A 19,686-nucleotide genomic window follows, 5' to 3' on the forward strand; every position below is an offset into this window, starting at 1 on the left:
AGATGACTTTTCACAGCAAGACTTCTCCTTTTTGTTTACCCTCTTTTCTTATTTGTTTTTCTTGTTTGAATTTTTGGTCTTTGTGTTTGGGTTCTTGCCTGGCCCCCATGTGTTCTTTCTTTGATGCCTCCCTTCTGTCTTTACCCTACTCTATCTTAGAATGATTCAATGAACTGGAGCTGTGAATGCATCTAACTCGGCAGGGAAGTATTGAGCACAGAATCTTGGATGCATTCCCAATTCATTTCCACGCGTATGGCACCTATTCAATTAGCCTTAATTTATTTTATTGGCTGCCATAGGCAAAATCTGAGAAAAAATATGCTACCAGTTAAAGGGATACTGTCAAATGTTTAAAATATAACTTTGATTTTTTTTTTGGTACTCTCCCTTGGTTGTAAAAACTCTTAGAAGCTTCAAAGCCATTTATTTTTATACCAGTTTTATCCACTTGGCAAATATTTCTATTCTCCCCCAACCATACCTTATGAAGCACAAACTAATATATTTCTTATTCTTTGTTAACTTTTTTTGCCATATCTACACTGATACTTTCATACTGGTACATGTGCCTCTTAAGGAGAGGGTGTTTCTTACCAAATATTTTTACAGACCCACTGTTCCAGATTTTTACCAAAGATCATAATTGATGGGAGCATCAATGTTTTTCAGTTACAAGTAAAGGAATAAAAGTAATCAAGGAGGAAAACCATTTTCTATCTTTAAAAAAAAAATACACGAATGTCCCTGCCTTTGTATCACTGTCAGTCAAGGAGTCACTACCACATTATGATCACAGTGCTCCATCCTGCCCAGTGCTTGAATTAAGAGGGAAAACATTAAGCAGCAGGGGAACCCTGGTACTTTGCAGCTATTCCGTTTTTGGGCTAGATTAATGTGCACAGTCCCCAACAGCACTAGCAGTTGGTGAAGTTTGTAAGTAGTCTCTGACTGCATCGGAAATTAAATGACAAAAAACTCCAGTAATGCAAAGTTCTTGTTGTCCAGCGATAGCGCATGCCTTTCCAGAATGTTGAGTTCAGCACAATTCAAACATATGAAAACCAGGGAATACAGAGTTAAGGTAAATGCCCACATAACCTTAACTCTGCCCTCCTGAAGCTGGCAATTATCTGCATGCACTCCAGAGGCTTTCACTGTGTTAGATGCAGCAGTACTGAAAGTTGGAGGAATAAACTGGAGCACCTTGGAAGAGCTGTCCTTATGAGATATGAGGATTAGTTTGATGGGCATGCTAGAGCTGTGCTTGTGTTATGAACAGATCTGTGTCTGAGTCCCACTATCTGTGGTATCAAAGGAAAGTAGTATGTACATATCTGGAGGCTTACAGATTCATAGATTCCAAAACCAGACGGGAACCATGATCATCTAGTCTGACCTTATGTATAGCACAGGCCAGAGAACTTCCCCAAAAATATCTTTTAGAAAAACATCCAATATTAATTTAAATATGGTCAGTGATGCAGAATCCACCACGATCCTTAGTATATTGTTTCATTGGTTAATTACTCTCACTGTTTAAAATGTATGCTTTATTTGTCATCTGAATTTGTCCAGCTTCAACTTCCAGCCATTGGATCATGATACAGCTTTCTCTGCTAGTCTGAAGAGCCCATTATTAAATATTTGGATGTAGATACTTATGGACTGTAATCAAGTCACCCCTTAACCTTCTCTTTATTAAGCTAAACAGCGTGAGCTCATTGAGTATATCATTATAAGACATGTTTTCTAATCTTTAAATCATTTTTGGGGCTCTTCTCTGAATCCTCTCTAATTTATCAACATCTTTCCTAATTGTGGACACTAGAACTGGACATAATATTCCAGCAGCGGTCACACCAGTACCAAATACAGAATAAAATAACCTCTCTACTCCTTCTCAAGATTCCCCTGTTCATGCATCCAAAGATGTCCTCAGTCCTTTTGGCCACTTCATCACACTGAGAGCACATGTTCAGCTGATTATCCACACTCAAGTCATTTTCAGTCACTGCTTCCCAGGATAGAATCCCCCTTCCCATTGTGTACATATGGCCTACATTCTTTGTTCTTAGACATATATCTTTACATTTAGCCATATTAAAAACACATTGTTTGCTTGCGCCCTGTTTACCAAGCGATCCAGATTGCTTTGAATCAGTGACCCATCTTCTTCATTATTTATCACTCTCCTGATATTTTTGTCATCTGCAACCTTTATTAGTGATGATTTTATGATTTCTTCCAGCTCATTAATAAAAGTTAAATAGTGTAAGGTCAAGAACTGAAGCCTGCAGGACCCTATTAGAAACAGATCTGCTTGCTGATGAGTCCCTGTTTACATTTATATTTTGAGAGCTATCAGCCAGTCAGCTTTTGATCCATTTAATGTGTGCCATGTTAAAAAACAATGATGTAAAATTAACCAAAATGTCATGCAGTACTAAGTCAAAGGCTTTACAGAAATCTACGCATATTACATCAACCCTATTATCAGTCTGCATCATTTCAGTACAGAACTGTGTAGGTCAGTGGTGGCCAATCTGTGGCCCATCAGAGTAATCCACTAGCGGGTCGCAAGACAGTTTGTTTACATTTCCACAGCCGCCCGCAGCTCCCAGTGGCTGGGTTCACCGTTCCTGGCCAACGGGAGCTCTGGGAAGCAGTGTGGGCTGCAGGGACACGCTGGTTGATGCTTCCTACAGTTCCCATTGGCCAGGAACGGCGAACCACAGCCACTGGGAGCTGCGGGTTGCCGTGCAAATGTAAACAAAAACTGTCTTGCGGCCCGCCAGCAGATTACACTGACGGGCCGCAGATTGCCCACCACTGCTGTAAGCTGAGTCCTCAGCAGGGCACTGGAGTCTTCTTGCCATGGGTATTATCAGTAGTGAGGTGGGGTATGAGAGCAAACTGTGGACTTAATGATGAGTAGCAAAAAGTATAGGTTAAGGTACTATATTCCGTGTGCAAGTGTGAAGGGTTTGTAAAAGGGTATGAACTGGTGATTAAATTTTACAAATGAGTTATTCTTTTGGAGTAATAGGCTCAGTGTTTGAGTATAGGGTAAGTGCAAGTAGCACCTGTCCATTACAGCAAAAAGGCAGAGTAGGAGAATCTGTCTTATGGGCCTTTGGAGCATTCCTCTAAGAGGGCAGAGTTAAGGTTGCAGGGACATTAACCTTAACTCTATTTCCTGGTTTTCATAGGGCACTAGCTCTTATCAGGCAACCTTAATTCTGCGTTAATGAAGATTTTTGCCATTTAAATTTCCTAGGTTTTTTTAAACAGAAAGAGAAATGTTTATTGGAAGGCGTTAGTGGTCATTTAAGCAGTTGTAGTTCTCACCTAGGTTTGCAGTTCGTATGTTACTGTAGTGATTTTTATAGATCTCTATCATATTCCCCTTAGTTGTCTCTTTTCTCAGGTGAACAACTCTAATCTTTTTAGTCTCCCCTTGTATGGAAGCTGTTCTTTACCCTTGATCATTTTTGTTGCACTTCTCTGAATCCTTTCCAGTTTGCCTATTTCATTCTTGAGAGGGGGCAACCAGAACTGGATACAGTATTCAAGGAGTGGGTGCACCTTTTGAATATTCTGCTGTACTCAGATTTCTTCAAAATAAAAAAGCAGCTACATAGAAAAAACACACTTGACAGAGACAGATTTTTCCCAAATGTTTACAGTTCATTCTCAGATTTCTGCTCAAAGTGTGTTTCAGGCTCAAAGTTGCAAGCTAAGACAGGTGTTAAGTGGCCTATTCATCTCAATTAGATGTTGTCAGAGGAAAGAGAATACCCCATGGAAGTGAATACAACTGGAAACAACAGCTCTGAGATGCACAAACTGCCCCATTCATGTCAGTGGCTGTTGCCTTGCCTACTCCATAGTGCTGGAGAGTTTCTGATGTGTGTCAAACAGACTAGTTTTCAGCTCCTCGCCCCAGTCTCAGCAGTACTTTCTTCTTGGTGCATGTGCTAATCATGCCTATTGTAAGCTCCCCAAGCAGAGGACAGGGATTTCCCATGAGTGGCAGGGAGGGGGCCTCAGATCCTCCCAAAATCTGGCTTACATGAGGGGAGAAGGGAGTGAGAGTCACTGTAGATAGACATGGGGCCCCCAGATCCTGGCCCATGTATGGGGGACAGTGAGATGGGCTCAGACACCCCCATATCCCAGCTCATATGAGGGGGGCAGATAGAGAGTCTCAGAACCCACTAGAAGGGCAAGACCCCTCCCAGATCTGGGCACACACACAAGAGAGGAGAATGTGTGGTTGACTGGTGCCCCGGTCCCTATGCTTCCCCAGTCCCCCACCATTCCTGCACCATATTACTTTCCCACAGTCTCACCCCTTCACTCCTCCTAGCCCCCACACCTACTTCACCTAAGCCCTCAGCTTCTTTCCCTTCCCCTACCATCCATCCCCATTTTTCTAGGCTTGCTGTAGCTCCAAATCCCTCTTTCCCTATTCTCTCACATTCCTACACCTTCCCAATTAATCTTCACCTTCAAGGAAGCATTGACTTGTCTAATTATTCCCCCAAATACTTTGGGGGATGCACTAGAGTTGGGATACACTGACAGAGCTGGGGTGCACTGGCAGGGCTGGGAGTGAAAAGGGTTGGGGCACACTGGCAGGTGTCAATACTTCCCTCACTTGTGTCCCAAACTTTCTCCCTAGCTCTACCACCCATTCCCACTTATCCGCTTCTGCATTACCCCCCTCCTCTTGCTGCAGACTCAAACTCCTCTCCCCATATTCCCATAGTCCTCCACACCCTAATACTCCTTCCCTCCTAGGAAGCATTCACGTCTCATTTCCCCCCAAAAAATACTTTGATTACTTTCCCCCAAGCTATGCCATCCATGACTCACAAATTGCAGCCACCTCCAGCCGCTCAATCTAAAACTCCTTTTGTGTTAGGTGGGGCCTTGCCATTAATTTATTCTTAGTTATAATAATTGAAGGGTGAGTTCACAGCCATCAATTTCAATGAGGTCTGTGACTCATCCAGTCATAAATCTCTCTCAATTTAGCAGTACAAGGCAACAAAAGGAAATCATTTTGGGAGAATCTGTAACTCAGGAACCCCTTAAATGGCTTCAAATTTGGCTTACTAATGCTATCCCATGTCCCCAAGAGGCACATCAAATTTCAAAGGAATCCAAGTAACCACTCAGATTTTAGAGCCCTTACAAGAGCCAAGCTTTAAAAGCATAAAAATGGTGGGAATGGAAACCCTCTAGTTTTCTGTACTGGCACATGCACCATGTAAAAATCTACATTTTAAAAAATACAGTTCTCAGTTTAGGTCCACCAAAGACTTAGTGGGTGCCAGGTGTAAAACTTAACAGATATTTTTCACTAGCATCACATCAATAGTTCGATCTTTAGGCTCTGTACATAAAACAGCCATCCAGAAACTTTTATGAAAAATGACTGTTTTGGGGGTGCCTTATATCTCTGGAACCTCTGGCTCAAATTACTCAAAATTTGGGTCATTAATCCGATCTTATACTCTCCTGAGGCACACCAAATTTCAAAGGAATCTGACTAATCATGTCAATTTTAAGGGACTTAGAAAGGTCGATCTTCAAACGGATATGATGCAACCTTGGCTACCGTGGCGCTGCTGCATTACTATAATTGGTGGCTGCTCCCTGCTGTGCACACACTCTGACTAGACTGGGAATGTGATGACTGTCCCTGCCTTAGTAGATATGAGGGGCACATTTCTAGACTGGCATGAAAATTTCAGATGCTCCCAACAGGCACTGCGTTATCATGGGAGCAACCAGCAGGATTTGAATGTGCTAATGCTCCCTTGGCTCAGGCTGGCTTGCTCTGCATGTTCCCAGCTGGGTGTGTAGTTTGCAGGAGTTCCGCACACAGAGGGCTACTAAGATCAGATCTGGAGTTTCCAGAGTACAATAGTTGCATCCCCGGCGATCTGATCCAATGCCCTTTGAAGCCAATGGAAAGACTGCCATTGATTTCAGCAGGCTTTAGAACAGGCCTAGGTGACCACTCTGTATTAAATGCTGGACCCTGAACATTCGAATTGCCACTAATGTGTTCATTTACCTCTACTTGTTTTATTTTATAAATCCTCTCTCTTAAAAAAAAGTCTTTTTTCTTTTACAGGCTTTTGAATAATTTGTCTGTTAATTAACTGTAGCCATTTAAAAAAAAGATTTGAAGGTCACTGCAGCCAATTCAATGTAAACTTCTAATAAGTGCACCATGGTAGTCAAAAAGCAAACAGAAATGTTAGTTGTACAGAGAGTGGGAAAAGAAATAATACTGAGACTATTATAATGTCATGATATTATTCCATGGTACTCCCTGCCTGACCTGGAATAATGTGCCAGCTTCCAGCCACCCACACTCATACAGATACTGCAGAAACAGAGCAGCACCAGAGAGGCTTCAGAATGAGAAGAGACTGAAAAAATGGGGACTGTTTACCAGTTCTTTAGAGTGGAGCTTAACAGGAGGTACATGAAAAATAAATACAAACTACAGTAGAACCTCAGAGATATGAACTAATGGGTCAACCACACATCTCATTTGGAACCGGAAGCACACAATCAAGCAGCAGCAGAGACAAAATAATAATAATAATAACAACCACCACCACCACCACCAACAAACTAAATAAAAGAAATACAGTACTGTACTGTGTTAAACGTAAACTACTAAAGAAATAAAGGGAAACTGTTTCTCTGTTTAACTGAAATTAAGAGGTCTTAAAAGCAGCATTTTTCATCTTCATAGTAACATTTCAAAGCTGTATTAAGTCAACGTTCAGTTGTAAACTCTTGAAAGAACAACCATAATGTTTTGTTCAGAGTTACGAACAACCTCCATTCCCAAGGTGTTCATAACTCTGAGGTTCTACTGTAATGAACAGTATTAAGAAGCTAGATCAAGGGCTCCGATTTATCTTCTCTCATAATACAAGCATGAGGACATTCAATGAAACTGCAAGGCAGCAAATGTAAATCCAATAAAAGAATTTTTTTTAACTCAATGCAATTAACTGTGGAACTCACTGCCACAATTGATCTTTGAGGCCAAGAGCCTAGTGGGAATAAAAAAATTTCTCTGAGTTATGGGAACACCCACAGTTATATTAGACAGAACATAACACAACTTTAGTAGGGATATGCTTGAGGGCATAAAGCAACCTCTAATTCATGAAGGTTATGGGCAGATTATTCCAAACAGAGTTTCTTGCCTTTTCTCTAAAGTATCTAGACCAATGTCAGTCAGAGACTACTGAACTAGACAGTATCTGCTATGATATTTCCTGAGCAGGAGTGGCTCCAGGCACCAGCATGCTAACCGCATGCTTGGGGCGGCAAGCCACTGGGGGCACTCTGCCAGTCGCCGCGAGGACGGCAGGCAGGCTGCCTTTGGCGGCATGCCTGCAGAAGGTCTGCTGGTCCCGCGGCTTCGGCGGACCTGCTGTAGGTGTGCCTGCGGAGGATCCGCTGGTCTCGTGGCTTCGGCGGACCTTCTGCAGGCGTGGGATCAGCAGACCCTCTGCAGACCTGGAACCAGCAGACCCTCCACAGGCAAGCCACCGAAGGCAGCCTGCCTGCCATGCTTGGGGCGGCAAAATGTCTAGAAATGCCCTTGTTCCTGAGTAAACCTCACTATTGTCAGGGTCTAAGAACAAGAGGAGGAATGTCAGATACACAAGACTAAAGAACAAAGCAATAGAAGACTTTTTGACATCATCTTGCATTTTAAACATATGTGAAAGGAAAAATATAAATAGTTTGCCATGTGTAACTTGCAAACAAGAATTATGGAGAGGTGGGGGGGAGGAGAGTTTGTCCCAGTCCAGAGGCCATGACAATGGGAGAGGAGAGGTAGGCGGGCTTATTGACAAGCAGGAGGAACCACGAGGTATCATGATATGTGCTTTTGGAGGAGGAGGGATGATTATTTTAGATATGGGGAAGGAGCTGAATGGGCACATCTTACTTTTTAGCTCCCCGTGCCCTGCATGCATGATATAGGTAAGTTCTAATTATGGCCACACTGGCAAATGCTTCTCCTCTGAAGTTTCTCTGTACTCCACTAGAAAAAGGAAAGGTTGACTTCAGTACATATGTTATGCAGGGCTTCTTATCTCTCCTTTCCCAAGAACATTAACATTATATACAGCAAACAGGAAAACATCAAAAAATAGCTCTCCAACCTGGAGACTCTCATAAATAACCAAACTTCCATACAAACAAACAGACTTCACTAAAATAAGACAGGAGATCTACATTACTCACTTCACCTCTCTACAAAGGAAAAAGGACTGTAAGTTGTCTAAACTCTTACCTGCCACATGGGGCCACAACCATAGTACCCCTAACCCACCCAGCAATATCGTCAATCAATCCAACCACACACATAGCCCAGCAGAAAAGTCTGTCCTATCTCGGGGACTCTCTTTCTGCCCAACTACCCCCACAAATATGATACAGTGATACAGTTCTGCGGCGATCTGGAAGCCTACTTTCGCCTTCTCCAACTCAAAGAATACTTTCAGGATAACACCGAACAGCCCACTGATACACAGTTACCCTCCCACCAACAGCACAAGAAGAACTCCACATGGACTCCTCCTGAGGGTCGAAATGACAGTCTGGACCTATACACAGAATGCTTCCGCCAATGTGCACAGGCAGAAATTGTGGAAAAACAACACTGCTTGCCTCATAACCTAAATCGTGCAAAACGCAATGCCATCCACAGCCTCAGAAACCACCCTGACATTATAATCAAAGAGGCGGATAAAGGAGGTGCTGTTGTCATCTTGAACAGGTCTGACTACCAAAAGGAGGCCGCCAGACAACTCTCCAATACCAAATTCTACAGGCCACTTCCCTCAGATCCCACTGAGGAATACACTAAGAAACTGCACCATCTACTCAGGACACTCCCTACACTAACACTAGAACAGATCAACGTACCCTTAGAGCCCCGACCAGGGTTTTTCTATCTACTACCCAAGATCCACAAAACCGGAAATCCTGGACACCCCATCATCTCGGGCATTGGCACTCTCACTGAAGGACTGTCTGGATATGTGGACTCTCTACTCAGACCCTATGCCACCAGCACTTCCAGCTATCTCCGTGACACCACTGATTTCCTGAGGAAACTACAATGCATTGGTGACCTTCCAGAAAACACCATCCTAGCCACCATGGATGTAGAGGCTCTCTACACAAACATCCCACACACAGATGGAATACAAGCTGTCAGGAACAGTATCCCTGATGATGCCACAGCATAACTGGTTGCTGAGCTCTGTGCCTTTATCCTCACACACAACTATTTGAAATTTGATGACAATATATGTCTCCAAATCAGTGGCAACGCTATGGGCACCTGCATGGCCCCACAATATGCCAACATTTTTATGGCTGACCTGGAACAACGCTTCCTCAGCTCTTGTCCACTCATGCCCCTTCTCTGCCTACGCTACATTGATGACATCTTCATCATCTGGACCCATGGGAAGGAGACTCTTGAAAAATTCCACCACGATTTCAACAGCTTCCACCCCAGCCTCAGCCTGGACCAATCTACACGGGAGGTCCACTTCCTACACACCACGGTGCAAATAAGTGGTGGTCACATTAACACCACCCTATACTGAAAACCTACTGACCGCTATGCCTATCTTCATGCCTCCAGCTTCCATCCTGGGCACACCACACGATCCATTGTCTACAGCCAAGCACTGAGGTACAAATGCATCTGCTCCAATCCCTCAGAGACCAACACCTATAAAAATCTCCACCAAGCATTCTCAAAACTACAGTACCCACACAAGGAAATAAGGAAACAGATCAGCAGAGCCAGACGTGTAGCCAGAAGCCTTCTACTGCACGACAAACCCAAGAAAGAAAACAACAGGACTCCACTGGCCATCACATACAGTCCTCAGCTAAAACCCCTCCAATGCATCATCGGGGATCTACAACCCATCCTGGACAATGATCCCACACTTTCACAGGCCTTGGGTGCCAGGCCAGTCCTCGCCCACAGACAACCTGCCAACCTGAAGCACATTCTCACAAGTAACTGCATACCGCACCATAGTAACTCTAACTCAGGAACCAATCCATGCAACAAACCTCGATGCCAACTCTGTCCACATATCTACATCAGCAACACCATCCCAGGACCTAACCAGATCAGCCACACCATCACCGGTTCATTCACCTGCACGTCCACCAATGTAATACACGCCATCATATGCCAGCAATGCCCCTCTGCTATGTACATTGGCCAAACTGGACAGTCTCTACGGAAAAGGATAAATGGACACAAATCAGATATTAGGAATGGCAATATACAAAAACCTGTAGGAGAACACTTCAACTTCCCTGGCCACACAATAGCAGATCTTAAGGTAGCCATCCTGCAGCAAAAAAACTTCAGGACCAGACTTCAAAGAGAAACTGCTGAGCTTCAGTTCATCTGCAAATTTGACACCATCAGCTCAGGATTAAACAAAGACTGTGAATGGCTTGCCAACTACAAAACCAGTTTCTCCTCCCTTGGTTTTCACACCTCAACTGCTAGAAGAGGGCCTCATCCTCTCTGATTGAACTAACCTCATTATCTCTAGCCTGCTTCCTGCTTGCATGTATATACACCTGCCCCTGGAAATTTCCACTACATGCATCTGACGAAGTGGGTATTCACTCACGAAAGCTCATGCTTCAAAACATCTGTTAGTCTATAAGGTGCCACAGGACTCGTTGTTGCTTTTACAGATCCAGACTAACATGGCTACCCCTCTGATACTTAACATTTCAAGGTGGCTATTTTCCAGATCACAGTGACTGGAACAATAAACACTGTGATACACTTGAAAAGCTGGAGATAAAGAAGACTTGTTACAAGATTCTCAGTATAGCAAGGAGGCTGGAAATACAGTTCTAAGATAACCAGCAATTCAATCATAACCTCTTTAGAGACACTTAACTAATTTAGTTACACCACACACCAATTCACTGGAGTCCCTCAAAGCAAATGTAAGCTGTGCCATACCCAAAATAGAAATTGAGACAGATGACTGAGAAAGAATAGAAACAGGAAAGAAGGGGAGAGAGAGGCTTGTAAGTGAAATACCAAAATTCCTGGTGGCAGTTTGCTTGCTGGAATGCATCAGAGTTGTAGCAGCAAACACCTTTACCAGGCTGCTTTAAGTGGTCAAGCAATTAGACTCAGTGGGCAAGAAAAGTAAACTTACTGCACTATTCTGTCCATTCCTATATCCAAGATATAAAATAAGAGACATGGAAGAGAGAAGGGGGACTTTAGAGCTGAAGCATGACAAAGTATGTTTTAAAACAAGAAAAAATGGAATGAAAGGGTAGTTTTGGAAGAGATAGTTGAAGCTTTAAAGTGCTATATATTAAATGAGATTTACTGCTATTTCCTTTTCACTCCCTCTGACATTTATGGTCTAATCATCTGAACAGCTGTGAAAATAAAGAGTAAAACAGGACTCTTTAAACTGGGAGTGGAACACATGCTAGCGACAGGACAGAGCTGGGTTTTGTATCAAGCCTCTTTTTTTTTTTAAAAAAAAGAGAAGGCAAAAATTTCTCAGAGTTTGACTCCCATGGGGCAACTAACGATCAAGTAGTGAGATAACTTTGCGCTTTTGTGTATCCCCCACCAAATGCAGTGCTGTCTACACATTTGCTAAGTTGTAAACAAAATAGTAGCGTTGTAATTTGCCCTTTCCCATCATTCTCCTATTTTTTTCTTGTTTACTTCTTTGAAGGTTTCTTTTTTTAAAAAAACTAATTGATCTCTATGATGGATTGGAGTGATTATTAGATATTGTATATAGTCAGCTAGGGTGACCAGACAGCAAGTGTGAAAAATCGGGACGGGGTGGGGGGTAATAGGTTCCTATATAAGAAAAGGCCCCAAAAATTGGGACTCTCCCTATAAAATTGGGACATCTGGCCACTCTATAGCGAGCACACATTTTTATTATAAGCAATTATTATATTCTGTTCCTGTACTACACACAATGTGCTAAAGTGCTGTGCAGACCCAGGAGGGCATGTAAAAGCAACGCCTAGTCCCTACCCCAAAGGAAGTTTTGCTTACTGGTACAGCTTCTTTACCCGGTTACATTCCTCCATCCCAATTTAAAAAACAAATAATTGGCCTAATTCCGTGTCTCGCACTGCCAGCTCCCTACTCTGCTGCCCAAAGAGGTAGGAGGGTCTGTTGCCAAAGTACAGACTTGAGGGATTAAATTTTTCCTGTCTAAGCAGAAATGGAAAGATTAGAAGACACAGTGGAAATGCAGGACATGGTATAAAGAAGCTACTGCATATATCCAAGGAGCAGGGTAAAGAGATAGCCAAACTGCACTCCACTGCAGAGTTGGAGAAGTTGCTTGCTACCCAGACTGGTGGCCTCAAGACTCTCTCCGTCCTGGTCATCAGTTCTCTGTCATCATCTCCCCTCCACCCATCCTAATGCTTCGTCAACATAATAACAGTACTCAAAGCTTTACACATATGCACCTATGGCTCTCCCTTACAAAAACTACTGGACAAAATAGTTCTTCCTCAATGAACTCCATATCTAGTTATGAAATGCCAATTCCTGCAACATCTGCTTCTGTATCTACCCATTTACCTGTTAACAAATATTAGCTATCAATGTATGTAAACTTGGCCTAGACAAATTGGAGGACTGGGCCAAAAAAAATCTGATGAGATTCAGCAAGGATAAGTGCAGAGTTTGGCACTTAGCAAGGAAGAATCCCATGCACTGCTACAGACTGAGGACTGGCTGGCTAAGCAGCAGTTCTGCAGAAAAGGACCTGGGGATTACAGTGGATGAGAAGCTGGATATGAGTCAGCAGTGTGCCCTTGTTGCCAAGAAGACCAATGGCATATTGGGCTGTATTCATAGGAGCATTGCCAGCAGATCGAAGGAAGTGATTATTCCCCTCTATTCGGCATTGGTGAGGCCACATCTGGAGTACTGCATCCAGTTTGGGTCCCCTCCACTACAGAAAGGATGTGGACAAATTGGAGTGAGTCCAGCGGAGGGCAACGAAAATGATTAGAGGGCTGGGGCACATGACTTATGAGGAGAGGCTGAGGGAACTGGGCTTATTTAGTTAGCAGAAGAGAAGAGTGAAGGGGGATTTGATAGAAGCCTTCAATTACCTGAAGATGGAGGGGGGTTCCAAAGAGGATGGCGCTAGTCTGTTTTCAGTGGTGGCAGATGACAGAACAAGGAGCAAAGGTCTCTAGTTGCAGTGGGGGAGGTCTAGGTTGGATATTAGGAAATACTATTTCACTAGGAGGGTGGTGAAGCACTGGAATGGGTTACCTAGGGAGGTGGTGGAATCTCTGTCCTTAGAGGTTTTTAAGGCCCGGCTTGTCAAAGCCTTGGCTGGGATGATTTAATTGATGTTGGTCCTGCTTTAAGCAGGGGATTGGACAAGATGACCTCCTGAGGTCTCTTCCAATGCTAATCTTCTATGATTCAATGATTCTATGATAGTGTGCATTCTTCTGCACACCCTAAGAAGGATTTGGGAGGTGCTAGAACAATGTTCCAGTCCAATTCAACTTCCTGAGTCTTTTGTTCTATCATCTTCATAAGATTTCCTATCCCTTAATGCATCAAAATGCAATCCTTTTGATTTCGTAACTTTCTCTGCATTAGACGGACCCTTTCATGGAGCAATCTCTAGTAACTACTACAATAGATATTTTCCTACCAAGGGGCTTAAGAATGTAGATTAGCCTCACTGACTTCAATAGGACAGTTTGTGAGGAAGGACTGCTCATGTAAGTAATGTTTTGCAGGATCAGACCTTAAAACAGTGTTGGTTTGACACTTTCTGATTATCCTCATCCCATTATTGTATATTGTTCTACTTTTAATATAATATTGTGCCCAATTTTTATCTGACAGTGTTTCTTTAAGGCCCTCAGGAACTTCTAAATTCAAACTCTCACTCTGCTTAGAAAGCTCTACTATTCATGAAAACAATAAAAGATTGACATGAAAGTGAAGAAAAGTGGAATCAGAGCCAGAAGTGCTAATGACAAAATGAATATAGATGCATGTAAGGTGATTATATACAAGTTTTGCAGGCTACCACATGTTCGGGCAAATGTTTATTTCACTTGGCTGGCTATCAGAATCTTCTGCAAGGCTGCTTTTTCACGTCCCTTTTAAAAAAAGTTGAAAAGGAAGCAAGAAACCATACCACATTTTCTTGTGCATAACAAAGAGCACATTTGGCAAATGAATATGGTCTTCAAAACATGAACAACTTTAAGAAGAAAGACAAAATGTTTAAAAAATTCTGAATGACAAACTTTGAGAAAAGTAGGGAGATTCCAGCAGGCATAAACTTTCACAGATCCATTGACTCCAGTGGAACTATGGGAATACACACCAGCTAAGGATCTGACCCTCTGAGTACATAGCATTAGTATATGCTACATGTGGGGTGAATTAGTAAGCAAAGAAAGAACTACAGAAGGGCACTAAAAAAATGCAGGATGCTTAAAAGAAAATATGTACTGCCATATGTGTGCCATTTGTGTAATGAGTAAAAATGACTTCTGGATGAGTGAAGACCATTAAGGGTCTAATTCTGCCTTGCTTGCTCATAAAGAGTATTGCTTTAGTTCATGAGTACTCCCAATGATTTCAGTTGGAATACTTATGGAGTAAGGTACTACTCAATGCAAGCAAGAGTGGTAGCATAGGCCTGAAAATTACTTAGGAAGACAGACCCATTTGCTTGGGAATATAAAATGTCACTGAACAAGGCTATGCAAAACACAAATACAAGGAGTAAGGGGGAAAATGAACTAGGGAGGCAAAAGTAATAACTAAGATGAAAACAGAAATTAATGACAAACAGAAACAAGTGTTTTAAATACATGAGAAAGAAAGCACTAGGCAAGCACTCAGGCAAATTATCAAGGGGTTAGACTGAAAATTTAATGACAGATGTTAATGTTGCTCAAAGCCAATCTTCCCTCCTCCACTGCCCAGTTTTCATAAAGAACCTAAAGTTTGTGTGTATCTTCAAAACTAGAATATATTTATTTTGAATAGGAGAGAAAGGGCACTGGAATTAAATATTAAAAGGTCTACCCCAAGATTTTCAAACTGGGGAGCCAAATGTCAGGTGCCTAAATAAGTGGTTTGATTTTCAGAGATGATGAGCAACTGCAGCTCCCATTGATTTTAAGGGGAGCTGGTAGGTGCTCAGTCTCTTTCAAACATGGATTTAGGTGCCTAACATCAGGCATCCAAGTTTAAACATTTTGGCCTTAATTCCTTTTGATGAAAAAAATATCAAACTAAACCAAACCAAAACCGCCCACTTCCACCTAGAAATAACCTGAAGATATCCAGATCTCTGACCGTTAGGACTGGCACGATGTGCCCCATGCATTCATGACTGCCATGTTTGATTCTGTAACTCATATCTAGGAAAGAAGCCACATGCCTTCAAAAAACTCCAGCTGACATAAAATACAGCAATCCTTTCTGTTTAGCAACACAGGACCCCATGAACAGATCGCCTCAGTTCTCCACTCCATGCACTTGCACTCTAGCTACCTGAGAGGTTCTCTCTCCTTCCATTTCTATGAGCTCACACAAAAGCTACATTCCACTAGATTCTAGAGCAATTAAACTAAGGGATGCTTGTGAGAGCAGAAGCCAGAACTTTCACAAAAGCTGGACCCAGATTATGAAATCCCCCCTACCCTCCACAAAAGATAACCAAAAAAAACTAATAATTTTTGGAAATAAATACAAACCCTCTTTGACTTCATAATATTCTTTGTTTATTTATTTCTTCATCCCCGTGCATTCACACCCATCCATTCACTCACATAAACCAAAACCAACCTAACAGAAAAATCTACAAACTGATCACACTACTATTCCTACAGGCTGGAAAGGAAGAAAAAGAGACAGTTATTTCTATATTTAAATACTTGGGAGGTGCTCAGATATCATGCTGATGTGAGGCCATGTATGTGCAACAGACACACAAAGTGTGCTTCACTCCTTGTTGGTCTGGCCAGCTCCTATTTTGGCTTACATTCTTTACTGCCTGTCCTAAACTACTCTGAGTTTCTGTCTGCTGTTCAACAGCTGCAATATTTTACTCCAAAGCAGGCTGCATATAAAAGGTGGATGAAAAAAACTATATATAGTCTGTAAACTGCTTTGAGATCCTACTGGATAAAAGGCACTAAAATAAAATGTATAGAATCATTATTAAATAATTTCTATGTTCTTAAGTTTATTTTCTTGTCCAACTAGAAGACAGAAAACTACAGTCAAAAACAACCAAACATGATCTCAATCTCTATGAAATATTACCTGTTAAAATCATTGCGTCAGACTCATCGGTTTGCCCATTCACATTTAGTGCTGAGAGCGCCCCACCATCTGCAAACTGGTAAAAGTTTGCTAACACTAGCTACTAAAACAATAAAGGACACTTACGATTTCTATAGCTTTGTTGCTGTCTGTCTGTATAGTAAATGTGATATGACATATCATATGTATGATCCTGATAATTATTTAAGTATATTTTAATAAATAATTGAGTAAGTACAAAATATTAATACAGTAGGACCAAGACCTTAAGAAAAAGGTTATTCTCATGCCCTAGAGCAACATGTGGAACTAGCTTTTAAAAAACAAAAACAGCAGAAATGAAACTAATAAGCAAAAAACATTCCAAATAACAGGTATACAAAACTTTAATTGTCTTACTTGTAGTTTTTCTCCCAGAACTTGACTGGTCTGGCATACGATGTGATAAAAATGACACTACCAAGAAATGGACTCAGTGGAGTAGAAAAGATCGAAGTGGCCAGAGTTTGAAAGAAAAGCATGGCAGAGTCTGAAAAGTTCAAGTTAAGGCAACATGAATGAGTTCATCACACTTTTAAATAGTTCTTCAGACAGCTCCTAAGCTATTCTATTTTTATCATATTTTCCAAGGTGGGCGAGAAGCTCTGAAGTCATACACAACGGGACTAATTGTTAAGATGAGGACTGTAGCTCTTCAAATTTAAATAGTTCTAATAATGAAGGCCATATGTTTAGGCGAACAAGTTGCAGGGTGGAATGGCTGGCAGCAGAGCCACTTGTGTCAGATTTCTGCCAGAGTTTCCCTGTTCCGGGGGTGAAGGTGGGGAGGTTCTCTACCAGCCTTCTCCAGCTGCTTTAATGCCATTTATACAACAGTGTTAGTGGACCAGAGGATCTGGCACAGAAATCTCTTATCCTTAATCATTTTGGGTGAAATTCTGAGCCCACTGAAGTCAATGGGAGTTTTGCAACTGGTATCAATGGATCAATCATTTCACCTTGTGTTTTCTTCCCCAAGAGCATGAATATATCATCAAAACTGCTGATTTGAAATGAGGCTTTCCAACAAGTGGAACTCATCCTAGCTTTCTTCAGATATTTATTATCACATACTGATTGCCTAGTAAAAATCTTCTACATATCATATTCATTGAATTGTCCACAAAGTGGGAAGAAGAGTGCAGGGGAAGTAACATAGGTAAACATCCTGGTGCATGCATGCATTCATGGTTTACTACTTTAAAATGATTATTATATTATACATTCTAGATGTGCTGAAAACGAATCTAGGAAACATAACAAAGAGATGGATAAATACATAAAGAAAGATGTAACAAGAGCATGATTTAAAAGACTTGGGAACAAATTCTCATTTTAGTTACACCAGGCTCTTGATTTTCTGGAGAGAATGCTACATGCAACCTGTTGGCATGACAGACTCAATTACCTCATTTTACACCTTACTTGGAAAAAAAGAGTATTTTATAAAGCATCATAGGGCTGCTGGGCAAGTATCAAAGTACTGGGATTACACCACCAATGGTGCCTCTCTGAAACCAGAATTAAAGTCCAATCACTCAAGAGCAATAGACTTTTGATTCAGCCTATTCTAATAATGTCCAGTATATAGATTCTGCAATTTTTGCAAAACTAAAGCTCAATTTGTAATGCATATTTTATTTTAAAACTGAAAAATATTCACATTGCAGTTTTTCCACTAGAAGTCTATTAGCCAAGCTTTGGAAGCAATATGCAGCATTTACCAACAAATAATTAGCAACAGCGATCATTGAAAATCCTTAAACTTATTAAAAGAGAGTGATCTGGAATGGTGTCTGAGTGCATTAGTGAGTTTGCAAACTGAGCTGCCCTAAGAGGCTAAAAGTTCAAAAACCATCAGAGAGAACATACAGAAGGGCAAAAGTTTGTCAGCAAACTTCAATCGTTACATTACACTGGAATCGTAACCCACACTGGTTCTGAAAGATAAAGAATTATTTGCAAGTGTCAAATAAGCTGAGTGATCAGAGGAGCTGAAAAGATGGGAGGAAAACAAGGAGCACAGATAATGACAGTCTTCTAAAGACTGCTTCAAAGTAATGAACATAAAAACAGTCAACATGATGATTTCACTGTGGAATGTTTACATTAAATGTACAGATCAAACAATAACAGTCATTGGGTTCTCTTCCAGCCAAATGGCATAATGATTATTATGTCACTTGGAAGACAATTCTCATTGACTTTTGGAGAGCGGTTTTAATTAAGAGTGTAACATACATAGACAGATCATAGGAGCAGGTAACAGGACCATGCCCTCTTTCTTTAAATTTTGGAATCTTCTTATAATATTTGTATCCTACATGCTCCACATTTTCCAAATGTCAGGACAGGGAATTTGTTTTGTCACACATACTTTAGCTATTGTAAAGTGTCATGAATATTTATAGAACATGATAAATAATTTTCTAATTAAGTTCATTTCTAAATATTCCTTACCTCACTTTGATGTGTAGTGTGGGTAATTATTTTCGTCTGTGATCACAGATACTTTTAACTCATAGCAACTAACGTATTTTTATTATGTTCATTTATGTTTGGTAGCGATGCACTGATAATGTTCAAGTATTATTATGGTACTATGGTATTATTACCATGAATTTAAAAGCTTACTTTCCCATATTATGTTTCAGTTAATTTTCCCTGTGCACTATCTTCTTTAAGACTGCTGTATGAGCAGAATTCATCCCTTGGCAGAAGGCACACACAAGACCCTCCATGTTACGGAACTTCCATAATACGCCCATATGGGGCAAAGATGGACAAAGCAGATACCAGAGGCTTCCACAAATTCCCACAAAAACCTGCATGGACTTCTTTTAGGGCAGCATGGAAGAAAAGACTAAAACTGGCCAAGGGAGAGGGCAACTGGATCCAAGTTTTGCAAGAACCAGTAGTTGTGAAATCTTACAGTGCGGTCATGGAGCGGTTAGTATAAATAGGTTTCCATCTCTGTGCATATATTGAAGGCTGGAATAGTGACTGCTGAGGTGTTCCACTACAGCCCATGATATGTTGGGCTTTGGGTAGATTCCATCTTTTCCAACCCAAACACACAACCTGAGTCTTAAAGGCTTCCTTCTGAGACCAGCGCTGGAGTCACAGGTCTCTGGGTGTACGCAATTGGAAAAAGGAGATGGGGCAGATGGGTGCTTTTGGCTTGCTTCTCTGATATCAGTGCAGGAATC

The 19,686-nt window shown here is 41.5% G+C and overlaps 1 protein-coding gene across 1 annotated transcript in view; it reads right to left on the minus strand.

Annotated features, from left to right (window-relative positions):
• PCNX2 (pecanex 2) overlaps positions 1-19,686 on the minus strand; it is a 248,327-nt gene that overhangs the window by 57,605 nt on the left and 171,036 nt on the right. The window contains 1 exon segment of the mRNA XM_030556904.1: positions 16,838-16,967. Coding sequence (XP_030412764.1) covers positions 16,838-16,967 — 130 coding nt within the window.

The sequence above is a fragment of the Gopherus evgoodei genome, chromosome 3 (genome assembly GCF_007399415.2).
Source record: "Gopherus evgoodei ecotype Sinaloan lineage chromosome 3, rGopEvg1_v1.p, whole genome shotgun sequence".
NCBI classification, from domain to species: Eukaryota; Metazoa; Chordata; order Testudines; family Testudinidae; genus Gopherus; species Gopherus evgoodei.